This window comes from Numenius arquata, chromosome 19, assembly GCF_964106895.1.
Source record: "Numenius arquata chromosome 19, bNumArq3.hap1.1, whole genome shotgun sequence".
Taxonomy (NCBI): Eukaryota; Metazoa; Chordata; class Aves; order Charadriiformes; family Scolopacidae; genus Numenius; species Numenius arquata.
This window is the reverse complement of record NC_133594.1, coordinates 3,694,708-3,717,588: the sequence shown is the minus strand read 5'-3', so window position 1 is coordinate 3,717,588 and position 22,881 is coordinate 3,694,708. Positions and strand designations below refer to the sequence as shown.

The following is a 22,881-nucleotide window of genomic DNA, read 5'->3' as shown; positions in this document are numbered from 1 at the left end:
GTGCCGTTAAAAATAATCGGAAGAATATAGTGTTTTGCTGTGCAAGGGGGAAAAAAAAAAAAAAAAAGGCAATGCACCAACGGATGTGCTTCCAAGTAGTAAAAAAAATAACAGTGAAACAGCCCCCCCACCCCCCACCCCATCCCCATCTCAGCGGTGAAGTGCAGATGAGTGGAAACCTATCACTAAATGCAATGGTCTGGAATGCAGAACAGTGAAGTGCAGGTGAACATACAATATGTTGCATTTAATCTCATTTACTACAATCTCCCAGGTTTATTCCCCCAGCCCTTTCCCCCACCCCCTTCCGAAGACAGTTTCCAGGATACATTTAATAATAAAACAGTGAAGATCAACCGTAGGTTTCCCCATTTATTTTTTTTTCCCTCCAGCTCCCTCCCTTTTTACCCGCCCCCCCCCCGTTCTACCTCGCAGGACCCGTAGTAGTAATAAAAACCCTGTTGCCAGCAGAGGACAGTTTTCTGGCTCCCACGATGGCCCGGTACTCACTTCACATCGAACAGACACCATCACGAATGGCACAACAGGGGCGAGGTCCTGAATACCAGAAAAACGGGGTGAGAAAACCCTCCCTTGCCAGTTTGAAAATAAAGCTCCATCTCCGCGTGGTTTAAGAGGGCTATTTTGTTTTATGCAGTGCTGCAATCAGAAATTGCTTTCTCTGGTAGTTGCCCAGACAACTGCTACCCGGTTCCTTGCGAGTAGCACGGCGAGAAAAGGATTGCCTCTCCGGTCCTCGAAGGGAAGGTGATTTAGAGCAGTCAGTCAGTGTTTATGGCACAAAGAAAGATGCAGTGGTTGAGGCTGGAAGTGGAGGAGATGCGGTGTGAGGAGGTGAGAAGGTTTATGGAGTGACCAGTCATTTAGCAAGGAACCAATACTCTCCCTTGCGCTTGTTCTTTTTTACTGTACGGATTTTATATCAAAAAGAAGGAGAAAAAGCAAACCACACCACAGAAGCTATTTTGTTTCTAAACACAAAACACGACGGCCTCTACACCAAACCCCCCTTTGGTTACGGCATGATCTTCCTCAATGCTCGACACCGCTTCCCATCAGATTGCCATGAGGCTGGAAGAATCTTTGCTGCCAAAAGAGGCTTTGCTTAGAGACGTGCCTTTAAGGGGTGGAATATCTTCTCAGATGGTAACTGTAGATCTTAATGCAATGATCCCAACAGTCCAGCACCAGCAGCTGCCCTTTGGGAGTAATGGCGATACCGACGGGACAGGTGAGTCCTTCCCGGATGAGGATATTGTAGCCACCTCCTTTAGGAAAATGCAGGATTTCTTTCCGGCTGCTGTCAGCAACAATGAGGTCTCCCCTGGCATCGACACACATCCCGGCAATGCACCTGAAATCCTCATTCTCGGAGAAGAAGTGGCTAATCTGGCGTCCCAGCTGCCCATCCGGGCCGACGGATCCAATTGAAAAGCCTCCTTCTAAATGGTGTTCGTACTGCCGGTTCTCCAGGTTAAGCCCCAATCCTTGAGTAAAATATATGGTCCCTTCAGCATCGCAGGTGACAAACTTTGGGCGCACTGCACTACACAAGCAACTGTACTTCACCACCCCCACGCCGCGGTCCACTGTGAAACACCACAGCTTGCCCCCTTCCACGTCGGTGACTACAAACTGCCCAGAAGGCAGGGCGGCGATGCCCCAGGGCTTGCTTAGCTGGCTGCGGTGACATGCCACACAGTGACCATCCATGGTGTAGACCTTGACAGAGTTATCGTAGCTATCTGTCACACCTATCAGGCCATGGCAGTTCATGGTGACGGAAAGGGGAGTCAAATTGGGCAAGTCTGCTCCAAGGAAACTCAATACAAAACTATCGATTCCGCTAGGGCTCCGGCGGATCTCCTTCAGGAAGCCCTTGCGGGTAAAAACCTGGATTCGGAAATTGCCCCGGTCTGCCACAAGCACCTCTCCTTGCAGGGTGACATGGAGGCTGACGGGGAGGTTAAACATCCCTGGGAGGCTGCCCTTGGAGCCCATCTTCTTGATGAAGTGACACTGCTGGATGCTCGGGGCTGCTTCAGGCATCCTTGGCTTGGCTGGCGAGGAGTTTGGTGTGCAGCTGGCTTCTTCTTGCACAAAGTCAGGCTCCCGAAACGATGCCGATGAGGATGCTGCAGTTTCCATGAGCGATTCCTCCACGTTAACGGTGCGGGGTTTCTTTACCACCTGCCCAATCTGCAATGGTCCCACGTGGCTCACCTTAAGGAGTTCAACCTCTTGAAGAGTCAGCTCCCTCGGGAGACTGTTGGTCAGTTCTGGTTCTTCCTCATCTGCCGCCTCCTCCAAGAGAGCTATGTCTCCCTGCTTTATTTTGGCGAGGAAATAGTCACAGCGAGACATTATCTGCACTTCTGCTAAGTTCAGCAGATAAGCTTGCTCCTCCATTACCTGATTATTTACCTTCTCCACTTCAGACAGAGAGGTGGTGAAGAACTTGCGTGACCTGGCGAGTTCTTCCTGGATCTTGCGCTCTTCTTTGCTGTAATCTTGCAGAACTGCTTTGTATCTAGATTGCAGATCCCTGGAAACACCCTCCAGAGACGCTTTTCTTTTCTGCAGATCACCCATGAGCTCCCGAAGTCTGGCAAGCCTTGTCCCAAATTCCCTCCTACGCTCTTCAGCAGCCTCTTTGATAGCAATGACTCTATGGCCTTGGGGCGTGTGAGATGTCTCCTTGCACGGCTCACATAAAACCAAGCTACAACTCTTGCAAAAGTGTCTTGGCAACCTTCTCCCACACACCTTGCACATGAGAAGACCCACCACTTCGGCCAGTCCGGTGGTGTCTATGATCTTCAGCACAGTCAGATTGTCGGTCAGCTGAGCTAAGCTTGTGATCCGCGTGATTTTGCTGCAGAAGGGGCACCGTATCCCATTAATGCTGTTTGCCAGGAGTTTCTCCAAGCACTGTTTGCAGATGGTGTGCCCGCAGTGTAAGAGCTTGGGTCTCAGGTGCTCCTCAGTGAAGGACTCCATGCAAATGGGGCACTCCAGGACCTCTCGGAGCGCATCCGAGTTGAGATGAGGGGCGGCAGCCATGGCTTTACAAGGCAGCTTTCACTGGTGCGGTGTCTGGTACTCACATCTATTCCAAGGTGCTCCAATTCTGTCCAGAAAGAAAAAAGGAAATGTGATTTATGTCATCACCACGGTTACATATACATGCAATTTATTTCTGATTTATCACCCAACCCTGGAAAAAAAGAAGCCCAGTTAGTTTTTTTCCATGTTTGAAAGGATGGATTAGTCATAGGTAATCTCAGAGTGGGCAAATTCCAAAACTAACTTGCAGCTCCTCATGTGGTGAATTATTCACTTGCAAAATTTATAAGTAGAACTAAAAGAAGTGTAATGGCAGCAATAAGGAAGCCCAATAGATATTGATGACTGAATCATCTCCTCATGGTGCCCATCTCCCGCTGCCAAGCCTCTGAGTTTACATAATTTACTGAAACCCAGGGAGATTAAACCAAGCATTCAAAATGTTGCACATCAAAAGAGGAACCAGATGGTGCAACGCTTTAGGACATTAATATATCACCTCTGGAGACCCACATTCAGATGTGACATCAGATACGAACGAAATAAATGTGGTTGTTTTACTCAGCTTTTCTAGATAGCCAAAATAAATTTTCAAGGTTTCGTACGACTGCCAGAAAGTGAAACTAGAAGGAATGATTTGTCAGCTTCCACTCGTTCTGGGAATGACTGTACCTACTGAAAACACACAGCGAAGATTTTACGCCAGTGCATTTTGTTAACCTCTGCCATGCTGCATCATGCTTCGGCATGCAAATTAAACACAGCTCGACGCGGCAGTGTTCTAGCAGGTATTAGCAATAATGGAGTTAACAGACAACTCCAAACATTAATTAATATATGCTACAAGTGTTGGCTATTAGTTCTTGAACTTAGCTTAATTGCATATAATTTCTCCTTATTTCACAATCTCGCAGCGTTGGCCTCATTCTTGTATTCTGGTTCAGTTTTATACCACTCTGGTTGCCGTTCAGCTTCAATCCAGGTTTCTCCATCCTCACATCCCTCCCAGCAGGGAGCAGATCCCAGCAGCTCTCTTGCTAAAGCAGCCATCCATTCAAAAGGAACAGAACAGGGTTCACATCATTAAGTTATTATTCAGTAGACTGGGTTTCAATACCTTTGCTATTGCCTTGCTTAGCCATTAAGAGAAATGGGGAAGGAAACATTTCTTCTAGGGGGAGAGGAGGAGAAGGAAGTAGTTAGTCTTTAAAATGAAGAGATGGTCACAGAGGGATGCGAAGAGACAGCTTTTTCTGAGTAATGGCTGCACGCACACAGCACTCTCGCTTCCCTGCTGGGTTTGCCTGCTTCATCCTCGGGAGCATTTCAGACAGAAAGGTTCACTGTATTTCAGTTTACCGTTTGCTCAAGTGGAAGAAGAAAACCGCAATGAAGAAAAGTTCTTTATGTTCATACAGAGAAGAAGAAAAAAAAATCGTTTTAATTTGTCAGCCGCAGTTCACAGTCTTTTAAAGCCCACATTTCAGGAAGGGATTCAGCGGCGTAGCAGAATCTCCCAAGTTCCAAGCTGGGATCTGATCCTTGGCTCGATGGGTATCACATCCCCGGAAATCAGTGAGCGGTGGCAGTCTGGGCACTTGCTGCCGCTGGCACTGAATACACTTCCCTTTATTCTTAGCATATATCTCAGCTGGGGAAGCAGAAGCCTGGGCACTGCCATGTAGATCAGAAACCTTCCTCTGAGGGATGACAAATCTGTATTTTAAAATGATTTTTAAAAATGAAACACAGGATAGCAGATCCATTATTCTTATTTTCCTTGGAAATATGTCAAAAGACTTGGTTAGGCAAGGATGGGGGAGCAGCACAGACACCAGATACACCAGAGAGTTATACAAAAAGCCACCTTTAAAACAAGTATTTTCATTAAAGAACAATGGCAGAGGGGATTTTGCTTAGTTTTAAGTTAGATTCGTTTTTTAGAAAGATCATTTGTACGACATTCTTTTCATATATAACCCCCTTTTATCAGAATGCCAGTACGCACCATAGTAATGTGAAATTATTTTTACTGCTGCACTTTTATCTTTATCTTGCACTCGGCCATCCCTTCACGGAAGTTCCCTTAACAGCGAGTTGTATTTGCCTATCAGTCCCTCCCAAGGCCATTCCTCTGGCACAGAGCAGGGTATTAGAGAAAGCCACAGCTGAGGATCAAGCGATAAAACTCTGTAAATTATGTGAGTTTGGTTTCCTTATATTAAAAAAAAATAAATCCTGCCCTAGTTTCTCTTCTCGCTCTGGAGTCCTTAGCAGGTGTGACGAGACAACTAGTTTCACTTGTAATTCTCAGCTTGAGTTATTATTGTGGTCAGAGCCTGGCTGGACACCAGGTCCCCACCAAAACCGCTCTGCTGCTCCCCTCCTCAGCTGGACAGGGGAGAGAAAATATAATGAAAGGCTCATGGGTTGAGATACGGACAGGGAGATCACTCAGCAATTACTGTCACCATCAAAACAGACGGGACTTGGGGAAATTAGTGTAATTTATTACCGATCAAATCAGAGTAGGGTAATGAGAAAGAAAACCAAATCTTAAACACCACCTTCCCTCCCTGCCCCTTCTTCCTGGGCTTTAGTCCCTATTTCTTTACCTCCTCCCCAGCCAGCAGCACAGGGGAATGGGGGTTGTGGACACGTCTCTGCTGCTCCTTCCTCCTCATGGGGAGGACTCCTCACACTCCTCCCATGCTCCAGCGTGGGGTCCCTCCCATGAGAGACAGTCCTCCATGAACTTCTCCAATGTGAGTCCTTCCCACAAGCTGCAGTTCTTCATGAACTGTTCCAGCATGGGTCCCTTCCACAGGGTGCAGTCCTTCCGGATCAGCCTGTTCCAGCACGGGCTTCCCATGGGGTCACAACCTCCTTCGGGCATCCACCTGCTCCAGCATGGGGTCCTCCATGGGCTGCAGGTGGGTATCTGCTCCACCACAGACCTCCATGGGCTGCAGGGGGGCAGCCTGCCTCACCATGGTCTTCTCCAAGTGCTGCAAGAGAATCTCTGCTCCGGTGCCTGGAGCACCCCCTCCCGTCCTTCTCCACTGACCTGGGTGTCTGCAAGGCTGTTGCTCCCACATATTCTCGCTCCTCTCTGCGGCTGATACTGTTCTTGCTGTTTTTTCTTTTCCTTTTTAAATGTGTTATCCCATAGGCACTACCAGTATTGCCAATGGGCTCAGCCTTGGTCTGGTGTGTCCCTCTTGGAGCCGGTGGCATTGGCTCCGTCGGACCTGGAGGAAGCTTCTGGCAGCTCCTGACAGAATCCACCCCTGTAGCCCCTCCGCTACCAAAACCTTGCCACGCAAACCCCATACGGTCATTAACAAGTTAAGATAATAGGGTAAAGCTGCAAAAATGTGCGTTGCGACTTACTCCTATAGCTTTTATGGCAGTATTTCAGTGATGGCGACAAAACCAGCAGGGCAAGACATGGGTTTGGGGTGGTTTTTGCTGAAAGCAGCTGCTCGCAGCAGCACCCAGGCAGTGAGGCCACGGGCTGCTGCTGACAGACCCTCGGCCCCGGGGGCGGCCTGCGGACCCTCGGGAGGGACACACAATGTTACCGGCACGCTCGGCTCGGTGCGAACGACGGGTTTAAAGGCAGGACCGGGCCCCCTCCCGCCTTCCCACCCCCCGCCGCGGCAGAGGAGGTGCCCAGGCAAGGCCCGTGGAAGGCGCGGCCTGAGGGGGCTCGGCGGGGCGGACCCCTCCAGGGGCTCTTACGGTGGGGGAGCGTCCATCCCGCGGCGGGGGAGAGCTGGGGGGGGGGGGGGGGGCTACCCCAGCCCGTCCGCCCCCTCCCCAGCCCGTCCCGGCCGGGCCCCGGGCCCGCGGCTGTGTGAGGGGAGGGGGGACCCGCCCGCCGCCGCCGCCGCCGCCGCCGCCGCCGCCGCCCCACCGCCAGGGGGCGTCCCCGCCCCGCCGGGCTCCGCGCTGCGCCCTTACCTGCCCGCCGCTGGCCGGGCCGCGCGCGCCGCTCCCCGGCGTGCCCCGCGTCGCCGCGCCGCCGTGACGTGTGCGCCGCGCCGCAGAGCATGCCGGGAGATGGAGTCCCAGTAGGAGGTCTGGGGCCGAGGGTAGGCCCAGGGGCTGCGGCCGCTGAGCTCGGCCGGCGGGCGAGGAGGGCCGAGGAGGGACCGGGAGGGGGAGAGAGGGTGCGGGAGGAGAGGAGAGGCTGCGGGGGACCCGTCCGGAGGGCAGGAGGGTCGGTGAGGGCAGGTGGAGGCCCGCCGGCCGGCCCCGGGCCTAGGCCCGCCGGGGGTTGGAGCAGGGAGGTGCCCGCACAGGGAGGGCCCAGGGTGGCCAGGCGCCCTCCTCCGCGCTGTTCCTATCGAGGAAAATTAAAAGGAAAAAAAAAAAAGGAAGCAGAAACACATTTTCTTTTTTATTAATTTATTACGTGCAGTTTTGTTATACGCAGGTTGGTTCACACTCTTTCCCTGAGCAGCTGGTACCGCAGCCAGAGCAGCCCCTTCCCTTCCCCCTGCCCTCTGGTGGGGTCCTGAGCCCGTGTCCAGTTCTGCATCGCCGACTGAAAATCTGTCTTTCTGGGTCCCTTTCATGCTGGAGCAGCCCATGGACTCTCAGGACAAAAAAAAGGGACTATTTTTAGGTAGGAATAGCAAATGTAATCAGTTGATTGGGTGATGCGCATAAATACTGCCAGTGAATAGATAGGCAGCTGTGGCTGTTGATGCAGGGACTCACTCAGGGCGCATCCTGGTTGATATTAATTCCTTTCCCACAGTGCCCCAATTCTGCACTGTTGGCCTGCGATCGCTGCAGCTGCTGTGGCGCAGGCAGAGAATCAACGAATGGTTCGTGGGGAATCGAGCAGTTACTGGGTTTGCCCTCAGTCACAGGAGACCTTGCGTTGCCTGGTCGTTTGACGACTCTGCTCGCGCCTGGGAGGTAGCAAAGAATGGCATCTCCATTGCACCCGCACAGGGCTAATGATGGCAGTCATTAATCATAGAATCAGTCATTTCCCTCCTGCCTTTTCCCTCCTCATCTCTTCAGCCTTTATTTCTGATCTCTCTGCGCCTCAGACAGGCTCTCAGCTGCCCGCAGGCTGGCAGCAGTAGCTGGAGGCAGGGGTTTCGCTGCTGAACCGCGGCTCCGCTCTGCCTTGGTGTTTCTCAGGGTTGTGGTCCTGTAAGGGCCATCAGTAACAACAGGCCTGTTCCAGCTCAGCTTTCTCTCGGCCATCGTGAGACAGCTTTAGAGATGGCGGGGAGACCAGTTGTACTGTGGCCCTGTGGTGCTGCACAGCAGATGAGGAGCTATCAGCACCTGGGGCTTCCTCTGTGGGAGCAGGGAGAAGCCCAGGCCTGGGCAGCAAGGTCCAGGGGAGCCATGTCCTTCACACACCAGCAGTGCTGCAGCTCCGGTGCCGCCGGCTGGTCCCAGCGGCACCTGGGCAGTATCCCGCAGTCAGGTGAAGGTCCGGAGGAGTTTGCTGCCTGGGGATGAGGGGATTTAACCATTTCCCGTGCGGCACAGCCAGCTGTGGGGCTGTGCCCAGACCTTTCAGCGAAAGCTGCAGCACTTTTCCAGCGCTGCTCGCTCACCCGCTCCAGCAGCTACCAACCAGCACTGAGGAAAGCGCTAGCATAATGCAGCAATTCTTGCCGCCTTCTGGTTTTGGTATTTTTCCTACTTTTTTTTTTTTTTTTTTTTCCTATTTAGAATAGAATAGTTCAGTTGGAAGGGATCTACAGCCACCAGGAGCAGCAGGGATCAGCAACGTGGGCAGCAGATGCACTCAAAGGCAACGAGAGCAGATGCAAAGCCTGACCAGGGTTGCAAAAAAAAAATGAATGAGCTTTATGGCCTCCTGTTTCATCCCGTGCTTCAAGCCCTGAGCAGCAAACCTCAGCAGGACCCCCCCCAGGGCACCAGCAGCTCCCTGGGGGTGTTACTGTGCCCGGGGAAGGGACACAGGGTTCACTCCCAGCTCCTGGCATCAGCAGGGAAATGCTCTTTCTGCCCCTCATATATTTTGCAGTGAATAAAAGTGGATGTTAGCATTGAACCAGGGTGGTCTGGCAGATTTTGTGAGCGCGCTCCTGAAAATGAATAGAATGAGGGGAAGATAATGGTGGGAATAAGGAAATAAGCTTTTAATGCATCCTGGGGAGAAAACAAAGGACTCTCTGGATTTGGTTCGAGGTGATAACGATGAGCTGATGATGTTGTTGCCCAGCGTGTTGGAGTATGGAGACCCTTGTGCCGTGATGAGGACGGATGGGGAGGCTGTGACGCCTGACCCCCTGGCAGAGTGGCTTGTCCTGTGGGGCTGCCCCACGCTGGTAGCCAGCCAGCTGGCCAGCAGGCTTGATGGATCTCAGCCATCCCATGAGATGGGGATGGAGCGTGCGGGTGCGTTGGAGCAAGGAGGGAGCCAGCTGCCCATATGGGTCCCACAGCAGCCCTTGGGGGATGGCAGCAGCAATTTGGGGGGGTCATGGAGACCTCCTTGTGGGGCTGTAGTGGCTCAGGGGCAGGAGGGCCAGCACTGAGATGAGCAGGGGAGGGCTTCGGTTCCTTTTCTGGGAGCTGGCACAGGCGGCGGGGGTGGCAGTGGGGACTCTGTAGGGCTCTGCAGAGCTAGTTCCTTTGATAAAGTGGGCCCACCAGTGATGCCTGCACCATCCCCTTTTATCGAGGTTTATATGTAGTCTCTAAAAGCCCTCCTAGCTTTTTTTCTTAATACCACAGACTTGCAAGTCTGTAAATGTCTCATCTGAAGCTGAGGCTACTGCAGAGCCTGCCCGGCCGACCTGCGGGCAGAGGAGATGATCTGCCTCTGGATTCTCCCTGCCGGCACCTTCGGGATCAGCTGCAGAGCAAAGGGGCTCCCGCGGGCAGGCAGGGTGACATGCTGTTGAGCCACAAGCACCGCGGTGTAGCTCTCTGGCCACTCCTTGTGGTTGGGCGTCGGGGCACTGAGGGTCCGCAGGGTTCTATGTTTAATTGAGTTATGTTAATCGGCTGGGAGCAGTGGTCAGAGCAGCAGCAGGGTGAGGGGGGAGTGCAGCGGGAGGTTGCTGGGGGGCAGAGGCAGGCAGGCAGCTGGCAGCGTGGGGCTCTCCAGACATAAGGGGGGCAGAAAAGGAGTCACAAACCATCACGTGCAGGAGGTTATCCCTTGTTGGCACTCAGGGTTTGGGTTGCCAGGCTCATCTTTCCGAAGTGTGGGGCTCCCCGAAGGATGAGGCTCGGGATGTCCCCGCAGAGGGGCTGTGGGGTGACAGCGGCAGAGGCAGAGGTGGCCATCTCCAGCCCGAGAGCCATCCTCCCGCGATGCCACGAGAGGGCAGCAGGTCCTCACGGACCGCGGTGGCCACAACTGCCCCGCAGCCACGCCGGTGGCAGGGCCCCAGGCTGCCCCACCAGCTGCTCGGGGGGCTCGGTGCTGGTCTCCCACTGGCACGGTTCTGTGGTTGCGTACAAGCCCCAGCCTCAACGCTTATGGGGTCCGTGCTCACCTGCTGCATCCCTCCCGGACAGGCTGTGGTCATGCCTTCACCAGGCTTCCCATGTGGAATGCCATGCCACAAGACGGCTGCGTTCCCCAAAAGATGGGTAACGGTTCTGAGGTGAGCCCTCCTTTGCCCCATGTGTGAGCCCGGGGGGCACGGGCATTGCTGGCTGCTCCGGGGATTGGCAGAGCCAGCCTGAGCCTGGCATTCCCTGGGCAACAGCAAGGGCCGGCACCATGTTTCTTGCACACGTGGACGCGTGTGACAGAGGAGCACTGCTGGCTCCCCCGGACATCGCTCTCACGGCAGCTCTGAGCAGTGTTTGCCCATCATCACCAACAGGCAGGGTTAAATCTGGCCAAAGTCTTCCCAGACCTGTTGGTTACCGCACTGACAATAACTCACTGCAAGAGAAATTCGCAGGCAAACACACCTATTGATTTTCTTTCTCATGCCCTTTCGATGGATTCGCCGACAAATGGGGTGTTATTCCACCAGGTAATAAACGGGCAGCCTGTGCCAGGGATGTGTATTGGCCATTAATCCCCACCGTACTGCCCGTGGTAGCACTAGGTCTGTCCAGTCCAGGTGGTATAAAGGGGAGGTGGACCAAAATTACATCATTTCCTCTTGTGAAATGCCAAACCCAGGTCCTAAATCAGGCGTAGGTGAGCGGCCGGTGGGTGTCATCAGGGTTAATCTGCTGGGCCTGGAGGAATCCCTACCTGGGTCTGTTCCTGACATTCCCTCTACGGCTTCAGCTGGAGAGCCTTCTCCACTCCTTGTTCCAAGTTTTTCTGCTGTTGAAGAGCTACCACATCCTACCCGTGATGTGGCTGCATTCTTGTGGTGAGTGGAGTGATTCCCAGTTTTGGAATGACTTGGGATCTTTTGGAAGAGGCGCTGTATAAAAATGCTGGGCCACTGGCAAACCCATCGCCTCCTGGGAGCATTCAAGACAAAACAGCACTCCGATACAAGAGAGTTAGGTATTATCCTTTTGTTATTCTTATAGTAGTGGTGTTATCGTGCTTCCCTCTTGTCCAAGCACTAGGAGGTGCTGCTGGGAACGCTGGAAGCATTTCCCCACATCTGCAACTGCTGCATCCCGAGCAGGGACCCCCGCGCAGGCTGTCACCTCGTGCTGTGGGGGGATGAAATCCTGGTGGAGCACAGAGACGGAGCCAGGCACCCCCCCGAGAGGCGAGCGGTACCTCCACACACCCTGCGCTGCTCATCCTCCCTTCCTTACGCAAGGCTTGACGCTTAGTGGAAGGCTGTGATTTTATTTGTCTTGTTGTGTTGTTTTGGGGTTGGTTTTTTAAAATACATATTTCAGGCAAACAAACAAACTAATAACTCCCACAAGTTGCCGTGATGCGTCCCAACCACATCCGCGGTGCTGTGCTTCCAAGCAGATGTTGCCAGGATTCAACCGAGTCGCCAACAGCTTTAGCGAAAGCACGTTGAGATGCAAGGGCTGATAAGGAATCCCTCTGTCCTCGCTGCTGCTGCGCTGCAGCCCCTGCAGCCAAACCTCGTCCTCCCACCAGCACGGGACCCTTGGGGCACCCCAGCAGCGGTCACCCTTCCCTAAGGTGTGAAGCAGAGGCTTTCCAAGAGCAGTCTGAGTGCGCTGGGAGGTTAATCACTTCTGCACGGGGCTCGTGCCCCGTGGACCTGAACGCCGAAGCTGGGTTTGCTTACTCTGGACCGGACCCAGCTTGATGTGAAGACAACAGGAGTGTTTCTGGTGGCTTCAGCAGCAGCTGGAGATGGATTGCAATGGTACATTGCAGGGTCTGGTTCTGATTCTCTCCAGTCCAACGGCAAGAACTTCCTTCGACTTCGTCAGGAATAGGGTTGGGCGGCCAGTATTTTCGCTCAAGAAGCCGCCAGTCAGCTGGACCTCAGTGCTGATGAACGCTGTGCAGTGACTAGGGAATAAAAACCAGACCCATCCTCCGGGAATACGTGGCGTTTCTCCAGGCATGGAGAAAAAACTGTCGGGTTTGCCGTGGGGAGAGCAGGCTGCCCCCCGAGCTCCTTCCTGGTGAGCAGATAACCAAAACCCATCTCAGAGGTGGGAGAGAGGGAGATAAAGGGACTTCAATCCCTTCTCCCAGGGCTACAATTGTAATGACAGGTCCAGGAATAAAGGGGTGTGTTTGGGGGGAAAAGACCTTCCAGATTGGAATAATTCCTCTGTGAGATGCTGATGTGGGTGGGAAGAGAAGGAGGTGCTGTCTCCCGCAAGGAAATGACCAGCTTTCTAGGGATGAGCACAGGCCTGAAGGCACCTGGAGCTGGTGCTTTCCACCCCCTGAGCAAGCAGAGGAGGAGCAGCAGTTCCTCCTCGCCACTTCTCCCCGGCTCTGGAGGAGCTGGCTCACAAGCAGGGTGTGCGGCTGGCACTCTCAAATAGGTTTGAGCAGCAGAAACGGGGTGATTGTTTTGTTGGGACTTTACTTCAGCCCCCAAAGCTCGTTCCACAAAAGCCACCAGGAATTGCTATCCCGTGCTGATGATTTCCAAGTGCTCGTCTGGATGAGAGCTGGCAATTTGGCAGTGAAGCTCGTCTCCCTCTGCTGAACCACGTCCTATTTCATTTTCCTCCTTTGGAGTTTTACCCAGAGCCTTTTTGGTACAAGGGAACACCGCGGGTCCCTTGCCAGCTGAACCAGTAAGGCTGGGCTGCAGTAACCCATTACCGTCCCCAGGAATCCAGTCTGCAAAGCAGTCCTTTTTCCCAAAGCGACAGGGGTTTCAGCTGTTGTAAAGAGGATTAAACGCGGACAGCCATTTCCACCGTACCTATGAAGTCTGTTCTGCTGACAAGCCCGCCGTGAGTCACCAGGCTCCACAGTTAATCTTCTCTTGCTGAGTCCATGGCCGCTGTGGAAGGGGAGCTGCACTAACATGGTTTTGTACCTTACTGTATTTGCAGACCTCTACACTTTTCCCCGTACAGCTCCATTTGGTGACTGCTGCTCCTGAAATGGCTTTGCTCCATCTGGGTTTCCTTCAGGAGGAACCCTCGCTTTCAGGCCAGTCCCTTTGGGGAGCTCTTGAAACCATCACTCCCAGTTAAAATGCCTGTTCCTGGGAGCAATGGAGGTGGTGGGTGCTGAAGGATATGTTGGACCAGCTCACACTCATCTTACTTTCTTGCTAAAGGGTCTGTGTGGTCAGGGTGGACGCTGGAGGATGGCTCTCCGTGTCTAGCCCACCATTTGCAGGGAAGCCGTGTCCTCTCCTTCCCCAGGGTGACCTGTCTGGTGGAGCATCGCTGCAAGGAGCTTCATCTGTATTCCTGGACGGGGCAGCTAATGCAAACATTTGAGTCTAAGCTCTTGCAGTCGGGGTGTCCCTCAGCACGGGGCAATGCAGGGAGACAGGAGTTAGTGCTCTCCTGCAGAGGGAAATTCTTGCTCAGAAGTTTATTTTGCTCCTTACTTGCCTCGGCTTGCTTCTTGCAAACACAGCCCGTAACTGAGGAGGACCAAGGGAGGTTGCTCTTCCTGCTTATTCATCCTGCTCCTTGCTGCTTGTTTGTACTCGAAGAGCACCTGAGCCCACAAGCGCTGTGTGCACATGCGTGGTGTCCCCTGGGCTTTAATGTGACACGGGGGGGAGAAGCACAGAGCAGACAGCTTGGAACAGAGCCTCCAACAAGGCGTTCCCAGAGCAGTGCTCCGGCAGCTGGACCATGCTGCCCATCCAGCCTAAGCTGTCTCCACATCTTCTTCCAGGTCTTGGTGGAAGCCTGTATGTGCAATTTGAAGAATGATTTTCAGAAAGCCTTTTAGAAAGGCTTGAAACTGTGAGCCACGTCTCCAGACAAGCCTTAGCTAAGCTTAGGCTAAGCCATAGCCTGTGTTAACAATGCATCCGGGCGTGTGATGAGAGTGGTCTGTAGTTCTTAGCTATAAAGCAAATAATTCAGGAAGGCAGGTTTGAGATAACTGATTCCACTTTCTCTTCAGCTCTATCTTCATGTTCTCCCTTAAACTTCCTTCCCCCTGGAGGATTGCTGAAATCACTGCTTGAGCTCTGGTGAAGAAGCTTTGCAGCCCAGAATGTCACTGTCATCTCCTTCTTTCTCTTCTAAATGTAGTTTAGGAGCGTTATTAAAAAAAATGTTACTCTTACCCAGAAGTGAGCAGAGGCTCATGATACCGCCTTGCAGCTTCGCTCTTTCTGAGCCACTCAGTTTATCACGGCTTTCCCTTACAAGGCTTGAAGTTGCCTGGAGCTGCTCTTCCAGAAAATAATCTCTCCAAGAACCAGCTCCGACTCTTGTTTTCCATGTCTGTGTACACCACTGCCTCCCTAGATGTTGAGACATCTCCTCACAGCCTTGTTTTAATTTATCTTAGCAACTGCTCCCCCCTTTTATCCCACTGAAAGACGGATTGATTGGAATTTTCTCGTTCTTCCCATGACAGCTTTGATCCTGTGCACAGAAGTGTTCCGTGACAGCCAGACAGGGAAGGGCTGTCCCTAGCCTGAAGGGCTCAGGGAGTCATGAATGAATACTGTGTTTACTTGTCTTTCGAATTGTCTACTGCCTGGCTAGATCAGCTGCACGTCGCTGCAAGCCGAAAGCATTGAGACAATCCTCGTTCCTCCGCAGCTCCTTCTTGGGACTGGGAGGTTGTTGTTGGAGGCAACAGCCATCCGGCTCACAGTGTTGGAAGCCTCATTCAGGCATAGGATGGAGAATGGCTTTTCTTCTGTAGGTCTGTCACCGGGTTATGAAAGCTGGGCCTTCCTTCTTGGGCCTTCCTTCTTGGATCAACCCAAGAGGAATGTCTATAGATAAAGAGTTTAAGTAGAAGTGTACAGGACAAAGATGGGAGTCACCAGGACGCAGGAGGGTATCACCAGGTTCGATGCTTTCTTTGTCCTTAGGGAGTGTTTGGACCAAGGCAGAACAAAGCAAGGCTTTCTGGCTTTATCTCCTTGTGGTTAAGACCACCAGGAAGTTTCACGATGGGTTTCAAAGGCCTGAACGTTTCCTGAAAGCAGAGTGTTGGACAGGGGTTTTGGAAATGCCTCCGTCTGTTCCCCGTGCGGTGAGATTGTTCCGGTACCCACTTACCTCCTCTGCCAAGGGGGCTTCATCCCACAATGTAGTTTCTTCGCAGCCTCCTTTGGCTCCATCTCAGTGCCCTGCATTATGTGTCACCCAAAGAGAGAGCTAAGGACAGCAGGGACTAGAAAGGGCTGGCGTTGGAACAGGGATGCGGGCGCTTAGCTCTTTGACCTGATCGCTTCAGAGAGGTTTCTTTTTGGCAGGGCAGATATGCTTGGGTGGTTTTGTTTCATTTTGAAGTGCAGAAAGTGAATATGCAAGTTATAAAAAAGGAAGCTGGAAATGCTCACGCTTTCTACCCACTCCCAAGCAGTGACCAGCAAGTCCTGTTTTTCTCCTCTCCTTGACCTTTCTGCTTTCCTGGTCCCACCTGGCCTACACCTTCAGCAGCTGCATTTATCCTGTCTACAGCAAAGTTTGGTTTTGGGATGACTGTGCTGAGATTAATTTAATGTTGTTTGGTTTCTTCCCTCTCCCTTAACCAGAAACAACAGAGCTTGGAAACAAGAAGGAGTTGAAATCCATGCCCTTCATCACCTATCTCTCGGGCCTGCTGACGGCACAGATGCTGTCTGATGACCACCTCATCTCAGGTGTGGAGATTCACTGTGAGGAGAAAGGGCGCTGCCCATCCACTTGCCATTTGTGCCGGCGCCCTGGCAAGGAGCAGCTCAGCCCTACGCCGGTTCTGCTGGAGATCAACCGAGTGGTGCCTCTGTATGCTCTGATCCAGGACAACGATACCAGGGAGGTGAGTGAGGTGGTGGACCGGCTCCACCAATATGATCTTGCCTTAGTCACCTCTCAAGTCTGCCTTCCTGAATCTCTGCATAAATGTTGGGTTCCCGAGAGTGGGGCAATGTTTTTGTGGGCATGTTTGGTGAGGAACACTTGAGGACGGTGTCAGTGATGGAGCTGGCAGGTCCTGCTGCCCACCACCCAGAGGCCTCGCTGACCGGTGTCTCCGTGCCTTCAGGATAGCGAAGGCAATGCCATGAGAGTGGTGAGGTGATTCTACCCCTCTACTCTGCTCTCGTGAGACCCCACCTGGAGTACTGTGTCCAGCTTTGGAGTCCTCAACACAGGAAGGACGTGGACCTGTTGGAATGGGTCCAGTGGAGGGCCACGAAGATGATCAGAGGGCTGGAGCACCTCCCCTATGAAGACAGGCTGAGAGAGCTGGGGTTGTTCAGCCTGGAGAAGAGAAGGCTCCGGGGAGACCTTAGAGCCCCTTCCAGCACCTGAAGGGGGTCTACAGGAGAGATGGAGAGGGACTCTTTTATCAGGGAGTGTAGCAATAGGACAAGGGGTAATGGTTTTAAATTGAAAGAGGGAAGATTTAGATTAGATACTAGAAAGAAATTCTTTGCTGTGGCTGCCCTATCCCTGGAGGGGTTCAAGGCCAGGTTGGACGGGGCTTTGAGCAACCTGGTCTGGTGGGAGGTGTCCCTGGCCAGGGCATGGGGGCGGAATTGGATGATCTTTAAGGTCCCTTCCAATTCTAACCATTCCATGATTCTATGAGTACCTGAGGCCATGGTCCTCCCTGGTGTCTACCCACAGCAGATGCTGGTGTTCAGGATGTGTGCCCCTGTGGAGAGGTCTTAGCAGCCAGGCATCAGATCTCTGAGGTCTCAGGCAGTGGCCATGCAAAGGGTGTCCAAAGCTCTGTGAATGGTGGCCAAAGCCCTGTAGCGTGGTTTTGCAAAGTGCTGGTGCAGAGGGAATAACCAGCCCCTTGGGACAGATCTGCAGCCACAGGAGGTCACTGTTACTCCAGGAGGGAGCAGCCAAGCTGGAGGTCACCCTTCCCTGGGGCTTGGCTCCTCTCCCTCCTGCAAGAGCTTCAGTGTTAATCCTATGGAGATTGATTTCCCACTTTCTCAGTTCGCTGCTGCCCCCCACCCCCTTCCGTAGCCCTCTGACCCAGGTCCCAAGTCCAAAAATGACAGACCTGCTTAAAGTCACTTATTAGCACTGAGCCTGCGCTTGATTAAGATGCCTGGAGTGAGCCAGCGCGCAGCAGCTGTGGGTGGGACGAAGAGGGCTGCAGGTCAGGAAGCAATCCTAGCACATGGAGGTGTGACCACCAGCAATGATACTTCACCCCTTCCCAGATCCAAGGGCGAAGGACCCCCTGTGCTTCTTCTGGCATCCAAGTACGTTACGGGGACTATCTGTCTTTGTCTGTCTCTTGGTCTTGTTCCTGCTTTCCCATCTATCAACTCTCCTGGTTCTTCTATGCAGCCATGCGTGACTTTCATACCTCCTCTCCTCTCTCCTTCCAACTCTTTTCCCTGAACTCCCTTTCTCCCACTATTTTCCTACCTCCTTTTCCCACCCATGCCTGCTTTTCTCTCTGGGCAATGCTTATGTAGACATTGACCTGCCGTTATCAGCATGTCCAAGGCAGCGCTGGGATGAGGCATTACAGGTACAGAGAGGCCAGTGGGAAAGTTGGTTTCCTTCAGGCAAGAAGGACGTGTTCCCCAGCAGCGATCAGCAGGAAGATGGTTCCTTTTGGGGTGTGAGAGGGAGGTTAGCCAGCAGGGAAGGAGTAAGAGCAGAAGGAAGCAGAGCCCAGCAGAATCTGGGCAATCTCCATGGACCGTACTCACCACCACCTCCCCTTTTGAGCCCTACACCCAGGTGGCAATGCCACCCTGTCTGTCTGGCCTTGGTGGTCCCCTCATCATCATCATTTGTCCCTCCGAGCCATGCTGACGCTGCCTGCCCTCCCGGGCTCACTTGGGGCACCTCCTTGGCCTGGGGAGCTGGATCCTGTGTTTCAGCAGCAGCAGGAGCCTCCTTCGCTCCCTCCCCTGGCTCCTGTGGAGGGCTGGCCCCATCAGCTGCAGCTGGAGCACAGCCCGCATTGTGCTTTCTGCTGAGGCGCCGGGAAAACCAGCAAACAAACAGGCAGACAAACAAAACCAACCAAACAGGAGAAGCCCCTGTCATCTTCCAGAGGGCTGCATTTGATGTGTCCCTCCCCCTCCTCCCTCCACCTGCTCCCCCAGAGGTGGAGGGGTCCCCCCGGGGGAGCCCGTGCTGTGTGTGAGTCTGCTTTCCTTCACCCCAGGGTGCTCTCTGCCAGCAGGGCTGGGGTTGGAGGCACCAGGGCGAGGGATTCAGGTGGCCACAGGATGGAGGATGCTGCTGGAGCAGGTGCTAAGGGGACACCGGGAGCTGGCAGCGAGCAGTGCACGCCAGGACGGGTCACCTTGCTCCATCCACAGCAGTGGGTCCTGGGGTGGGGGGCAGATGGGTGGACGCTGTCCTCTCTTACCCCCATCACGCAGCCGCACTGGGTCTCGGTATCTTGGCTGCAGGCTTTTCTTGATGGCAGACCCTCTCATGCCCTCCTGTCCCTGCAGCCCATCTGAGGCCATCCCCCCCTTGCTGCAGCGGGACACAGGGAGTGCTTTTTGCCTTCCCGGTCCCTCCTTCTCTTTCCTGGCCTTTCCCATTCCCTAAACATGAATCCCTTGTCTCGCATCAGCTCCGGCGCTTTCCTTTCCCCTTCTTCCTCGCATCTTAAACCTTCATCTTATCTGCTGTCCAGCTCCTTCCATCCCTTCCTCCCCACCTTCCATCTCACCCTTCTTTCCATCAGCCTCTCTCCTGCAGGATATTTATTTTGCTCCCTCTCCTCCCTCTGCTGCCCTTGGGCAGGGACACATCCTGGTGCCTGGGGACTGTAATCCCCCGCTGCCGGAGGGACTCGCTGCCACCACGGCACAAACCTCACCTCTCAGCACTGGAGGTTTTACTGGGTGGCGTGGGCTGGGCAAAGCTGCCCCCGCCTGTCTGGAGGAGCGGGAGCTGAAGGTATCCATGCCCATGCTCCAGCAAGGATGGTTTGGTGCGGGATTAGAGCTGCCTGTGTGAGAAGGTGTCCCCATGCCTCTTGTGGCATCGTGAGCTTGGGGACAAGGGATGACCGTGAGGGCAGGAGCATGGCCTTCCCCGTGAGCAGGGAGGGAGGGTGACTACAAAAGGGAAAAGGATCATCTTTTCTGCCACCATCATGGGGGCATCACCCTGTCACCAAGACCCAGCAGCGTGCCCCAGTCCCCTGCAAGTGTGCTGGAACACCACTGGCTTGAACTGCTGTAGTGATAGGAGTAGGGGTAATGGCTTCAAACTGGAAGAGGGGAGATTTAGATTAGAGATAAGGAAGGAATTCTTTGCTGTGAGGGTGGTGAGACCCTGGCCCAGGTTGCCCAGAGAAGCTGTGGCTGCCCCATCCCTGGAGGGGTTCAAGGCCAGGTTGGACGGGGCTTCGAGCAACCTGGTCTGGTGGGAGGTGTCCCTGCCCAGGGCAGGGGGTGGGAACTGGGTGATCTTCAAGGTCCCTTCCAACGTGAACTGTTCTATGATTTTATGATTCCTCGCTTTGTGCACCTCACTTTGTATCCCTGTTCATGTGGATAATGCTCAATCGATACAGCAAATACTGACCTTATGGGAACTGCAAGCAGATCCCAGTTCCCCCATAGTATTAAAAAAAATAATAATTGTAAGCAATGAAGATCTTTCTCTTTGCATATATGTCCACGTAGATATTTATATACGTGTACAGAGAGAAAACAAGGTCACTAATAAGGTGGATACTAACATATATAAAGCTCACTGGAAGTTTTCCCATAGAAGCCTCACAGCAGAGATGAGGCAAGACGCAGGTAAAGACATTTTACCCGCTTCAGTACGTGTAGGTGTTTTTTTGTAAGTTTGTCTTTTCATCTGCCTTGGTGCAGTGAGTTACGCACTTCTTAAAATTTACAGCTACGGCACGGTACAAGGCCATGTTCTCGGTTGCTGATGACCTTGCCAGGCTCTTGAGTGCCGGGGTTTGAGTTTTCATGCTGGGTGTCTGCCTTGGGCTGATTTGCGATTTTTCTACCCGTGCATGTTTGATTTCAGCTAAAACTCACCATTTCCAAGAGGGCGATGAGGTGAAAATATATTGCTTTGCCCATGTGATAGAAGTTGGAAGACTTTTTATTTCCTTTCCATTGGGAACCGCTGGTTTCTTCTTGCTTTGAAGCAAGGGTGTGAAATTTTGAAGGGCTCCAGGAGTCAGGTTTTGTCTTTTGCTGCCCAGGGAGCAATTTCCTGGAGGCATTTGTGCTGGGAGCTTTAGGAAGCTCTGAGCTGTGAGTGATCAGCTGGGGTTCGGTCTGTCCCTCCAGTCCCACTCAAGCATCGCTCCTGCTCCCAGCATCGGGGAGGAGCAGTGTATCAGGACACTGCCGGTTACTGATGGCCCTTCTTTGCCTTCTTGCATGCAATGAAAACTTTACACTTTGAGCCCCTTCTAGGACGTCTTTCTGTTTCCTCCTCTGGTTTAATGGTGGTGGTCAGAGACCTTGCATGGTCACTGGTAGCTGCAGCCTAGCTGGGGACTTTGGCAGCACTAGGGTGGGAAAGGAGCTTCCCGGGGTCAAGGAGATGCGTTTGAAAGTCCAGGCAGCTTTTGAAGGGCTTTGTTGAATGGCTTTTTCATAGCTATCATGGCTGATGTGGCTGTGGGTAGAAGGTTTCACAGAGGAAGGATTGCTTGCTGGAATAGAGGCAATGCTGGAGTCCTCTCCACTGGTCCTGGTCAGAGATTAAACTAGTCCAAGTAGGTTTGTGGCATGATTGCCATCATAGCTCCATTGCTTTTAAGCCAAGAGAGATCAGTCTCACTCCTAGGGGGAAATGGACTCAAACCCCTGTTGTTTGTATTCAAGGAGGCAAATGGATGTGGAACCTGGACTTTTAGAAGGCCCTTAGGACCTTGATTTAATTCGAAAATTGAGTAATCTCAGCGTTTGCTTGCAGCCAGAGCCTCCTCGCAGCACACGGGACCCAGCCCGTGATGCAGAGGCTTGCTGGGGGACACATCCCCACGCTGCCGGCCCCATCAGCCTTGGCAGGAGCCCGGCGTGTGGCTGGGACCCTGGCAGGGCTATCGGCGAGAGCTGCTTCACTGCCTGTGCATGGATCGCAGCGTGCTTGTGCCTGCAGAGTCCCTGCTGGGTCACCCGCTGGGACGGCAGCTCTCAACGTTGGAGCAAAATTCCCCATCGCTCCTTCTCACCCCTTGCCTGCCCAGTGGCCCCAAGGAGCCATCTCTTGCTGAGCAGAGCATGGCCACTGCTGACCAGTGTCCCCAGGGTGACCTTGGCCAGGGCACTGGGAGTAAGGACCAGGGGAGCTGCAGGGCTCATGTCCCAGGGTCCAGCGACCACCTGAGCCTGGCCAGAAGGGCAGTGGAATTATCACGGACCAGAAGTCAGGCCGGGGCAAAGAGAGGGGAAAGCACCTCTTTTATCCATTCCATCCTCCATCCTTCAAACTACCTTCTCTCAGCTCACTCAAAGGACGTGCTGATGACAATGGAGCATGTGTCCTTCCTGCCCCCGGAGCGGGCACTGACGATGGCGAAGTGGTGGTGTTTTCAGAGGGAGCTGCACAAACTGGTGTTGCTTTTCTTCCTGGGTCCAGCTGATCTCCGTGCCTTTGCTGCTCGCTTGCTCCGATGGCTGTATTCCAGCAGCAGTGCAAAGCCCCGCTGGTTTTGATGTCTTCTGTTGGTGGTTCTTGTTTGAGTCTCGGGGTCAAGGTTGTCTTGGCACTTGCTGTTTGTAAGGCACAGTGTGATGGAGCTGTGCCCTGGTTCTGCACTTGAAGTCCTTCTGCGTATTTATACCCCCCCGAATGACCAGGATGGATGGCCTAAAGGGCCTACAATGGGGTGAAATGTGTCCATCGTACCTTCATCATTGCCTGTCCCTCAGGGCAGTGGGGAGCCCCCCAGTTTGTGCAGACTGGGCTTGCTATTGCGGCTTTCCAGCCCCCGGAGAAGGAGCTGGACTATCCAAGTTTATTGCTGGTTCTGTGACCCCCCCACTTTGGGTTGACATTGCCCTCGAAGGGTAGAACAGATGAAAAAGAGCACACCTGAGAAATGCGGTACCTGGGGAGCTCAGCACTGTTGCCTCGAGACCCTGTGCTCCCTCAGAGGAAATGGTCTTGTCGGGCATCCTCTGGGACGGCTGGCTGGCTTTGGGGTCACAACTGTGCCTTGGAGAGGAGCCCTTGACTCCCTTGGGTAAACATTGTCCCCATGGCCATCCCAGTTAAGCCCACAGGGCTCCGTAAGTGGTGACCAGAGATGTGCTTGGAGATCAGTCCCAGGCT

At 53.4% G+C, this 22,881-nt stretch overlaps 2 protein-coding genes across 2 annotated transcripts in view; one reads left to right on the top strand and one right to left on the bottom strand.

Annotated features, from left to right (window-relative positions):
• ASTN2 (astrotactin 2) overlaps nucleotides 1–22,881 on the top strand; it is a 366,183-nt gene that overhangs the window by 245,353 nt on the left and 97,949 nt on the right. The window contains exon 17 of the mRNA XM_074161351.1: nucleotides 16,176–16,441. Coding sequence (XP_074017452.1) covers nucleotides 16,176–16,441 — 266 coding nt within the window. The remainder of the gene's footprint in view (nucleotides 1–16,175; nucleotides 16,442–22,881) is intronic.
• On the bottom strand, nucleotides 222–7,095 carry TRIM32 (tripartite motif containing 32). Its single transcript, XM_074161352.1, has 2 exons — nucleotides 7,054–7,095; nucleotides 222–3,151 (listed from the first exon to the last, which is right to left on the bottom strand). The coding sequence occupies exon 2, from the start codon at nucleotides 3,082–3,084 to the stop codon at nucleotides 1,141–1,143; it is 1,944 nt and encodes a 647-aa protein (XP_074017453.1). The 5' UTR covers nucleotides 3,085–3,151; nucleotides 7,054–7,095; the 3' UTR covers nucleotides 222–1,140.